Source organism: Silurus meridionalis, chromosome 28, assembly GCF_014805685.1.
Source record: "Silurus meridionalis isolate SWU-2019-XX chromosome 28, ASM1480568v1, whole genome shotgun sequence".
NCBI lineage: Eukaryota > Metazoa > Chordata > Actinopteri > Siluriformes > Siluridae > Silurus > Silurus meridionalis.
Genome location: NC_060911.1, coordinates 16221212 through 16223711, shown reverse-complemented (window position 1 = coordinate 16223711; position 2500 = coordinate 16221212). Strand labels below are relative to the sequence as shown.

The window sequence follows — 2500 nt, the reverse complement described above, 5'->3', positions numbered from 1 at the left end:
AGCCACAAAGGTTTTAAATAAAAAAATCTATAGCAGGAGATCTTCCACTCCAACCCATGGAAAGCAGATCTTCATGGAGCTGGTTTTATGCATTTTGGGAACAGGTTTGGGTCTCCTAGTTTACTTGAAGGGGAAATTTTCTAATATTCAAAGACTTCCTGGACAATGGTGTGTCTCCAAGTTTGTGGTAACAGTTTGGGGGAAAAACCACATCTAGCTGAAGAAGTCAGGCACACTGATACTTTTGGCCCTAGAGAGAAATAGTATATAATTAATTAGGGATGGAGTCAGGAGTTGAAGATCAGCATAACTGTAATGGAGACTTTTGTACATCACGACACCAGAAAGTGAAACGACAGCCAAGCCACTGTAAAGAAGAAACAAAGTTGAGGTGTTTAGTTTAAAGGGCATGAAATTGAATGTCTTTCAGCTGGGAGATGTGTTCTCCATCTCCTGTTTATCCCTCGCTCCCATTCAGCATGTCGTGAAATCAGATTTTCACACCTCGGCTCCTCGCAAAGGGCTGAAGGACATCAGGAGACCTTTGGAATGCTGCCGTTCCATCTTGGTGTTAATGGGGTGCAGGATGAGAAATCATGGACAGAAAAATAAAAAAACAGGTTTTTGAGAGACACATGCATGCTCGGCCATGTAACAGTATAAAATCCTCCTTTACACACTTTCAGCATTCGGACAGTTCGTTTCCCCAAACATGCAGCTAAAATACTTTGCTGTGCCTCTTGTAAAACTTGAGATGTTCTTCACTAGTTGCAGATTTCCTTACCATCCACTTCATCTCAGAGCAGTTCAATAGGATTTAGGTGTGGTGACTGGGCAGGCCGTTCCATAGCTATTACCCAAGATGCCTGTTTGCTCTCTAAATAGCACTTACAGAGCTCGGACTTACGCTTCGTACGCTTCATCGTCTTGTTGTTTGTCCAATGAGCCGCAGTCCAGATGGAATTGCATGGTGGTGAAGAACGGATTGGTTGCCATGTTATTTTAGGATTTCTTTCACCCCATTGGAATAAGTCTCCAACCTTCCCTGGTCCAAAACCATTGAGCTTCCACCTCAATGTGTGACTGTGGGGGTGAGGCAGTCTGCTAACATCTTCTCTCCTGTTCTCCGGTTAACACAAGTTCTCCTCTTAGAGACAAATGTGTCCCTTTTGGACTTGTAAGAAACACTTAATATTCGTTTTTTTCTTCCCATGTCCCAGCAATGTTTGAAAGCTGGGGTCATAGCACAAGGCTCCAGGAGCACTGAGGGTTAAGGGGCCCCAAGAATGGCAGCTTGGCCAATATCAGGGTTTCAACTCCCCTCCGTCATTTTGATTAGTAACCCAGAGCTTCACTTCTGTCTGTCTACAGAACCATTTTCCACTCAGTCACATGTGCTTTTGCCTTTAAACTTGTGTGTTTCATAGAAACTAAAGGAACATGTATATGGGGCCACGTTTTGGGTGTTTACTGGTTAATTAGCCCAGTTTTTTCTTCATTTCTTGTATAATTGCCTGGAAGACTTTAGCGGAATGGGATTTTTACATCGTAATGTACTGAGAATAAAAAAACAGAAATGGGGTAAAAACGATAATGGAGTCATTCCAGTTTCCCCTGTGGCTTATTTCATTTTAAATAGAAAAAAATAAATAAAATTACACTTGATTATAGTCTTTAAACTGACTTCTTTTATGCAATTTTGTTATACGAACACAACAGTCGTGGATTAACGCTCATTATCACAGACGAGCAAACGATTGCATACTAGATATTTTTGGAGTTGCTACACATATGCTAAACATTAGACTTGCCTCAAATTGACACAAACTACCAGTATTTTAATGAAAGTTACTGTTTTTATATAATCACATTTTTTGTCAGACATTTTGCTCGCCGTAAAAGATGAAATCATCGTGTTCACAATGCTAATCTAATGTGTGTCTGAATTGAGCTAGCATGAATGAAGTTTGGAATATTTCCAGGTGAAGGTGATTTGTTAAAATCTGAAGGTACTGCTAACATCGTAGCGAACAGACACTCCTGCATAGGAGTTCAAACGTTTGCCAGCAGCATCTGAAATCACAAATCCAGCTGGAGCTCACATTAGCAGGAAAAACTGTTCATCCATGCAAAAGTGAAGTGTTGAAAAGCAGCATGTCTGTGCAGAAAAGTAAAATTTGTATTTTTCTTGTTTGTGTTTGATCTCGGCCCCGTAGGTCACCACTCTGGTGAACACCAGCAACAAAGGACCGTCGAGTAAGAAGAAGGGTCGCTCTAAGAAGGCCCATGTTCTGGCCATGTCTGTAGAGCAGGCCACTCAGAACTTTTTGGAAAAGGGTGAGCAGATCGCGAAGGACAGCCAGGATCTGAAGGATGAACTCATCACCGCCGTGGAGGAAGTCCGTAAACAAGGTGAGCACTCTCCTCATGACCTTTTAGGGCCACATCACGTGACTGCTCGAAGGCGTATGAGCCTCAGCAAAATCCATCAAAAATGTTC

The 2500-nt window shown here is 42.0% G+C and overlaps 1 protein-coding gene across 1 annotated transcript in view; it reads left to right on the top strand.

Annotated features, from left to right (window-relative positions):
- LOC124381349 (catenin alpha-2-like) overlaps positions 1–2500 on the top strand; it is a 66580-nt gene that overhangs the window by 38466 nt on the left and 25614 nt on the right. Inside the window, 1 exon segment of the mRNA XM_046842908.1 lies at positions 2217–2412. Coding sequence (XP_046698864.1) covers positions 2217–2412 — 196 coding nt within the window.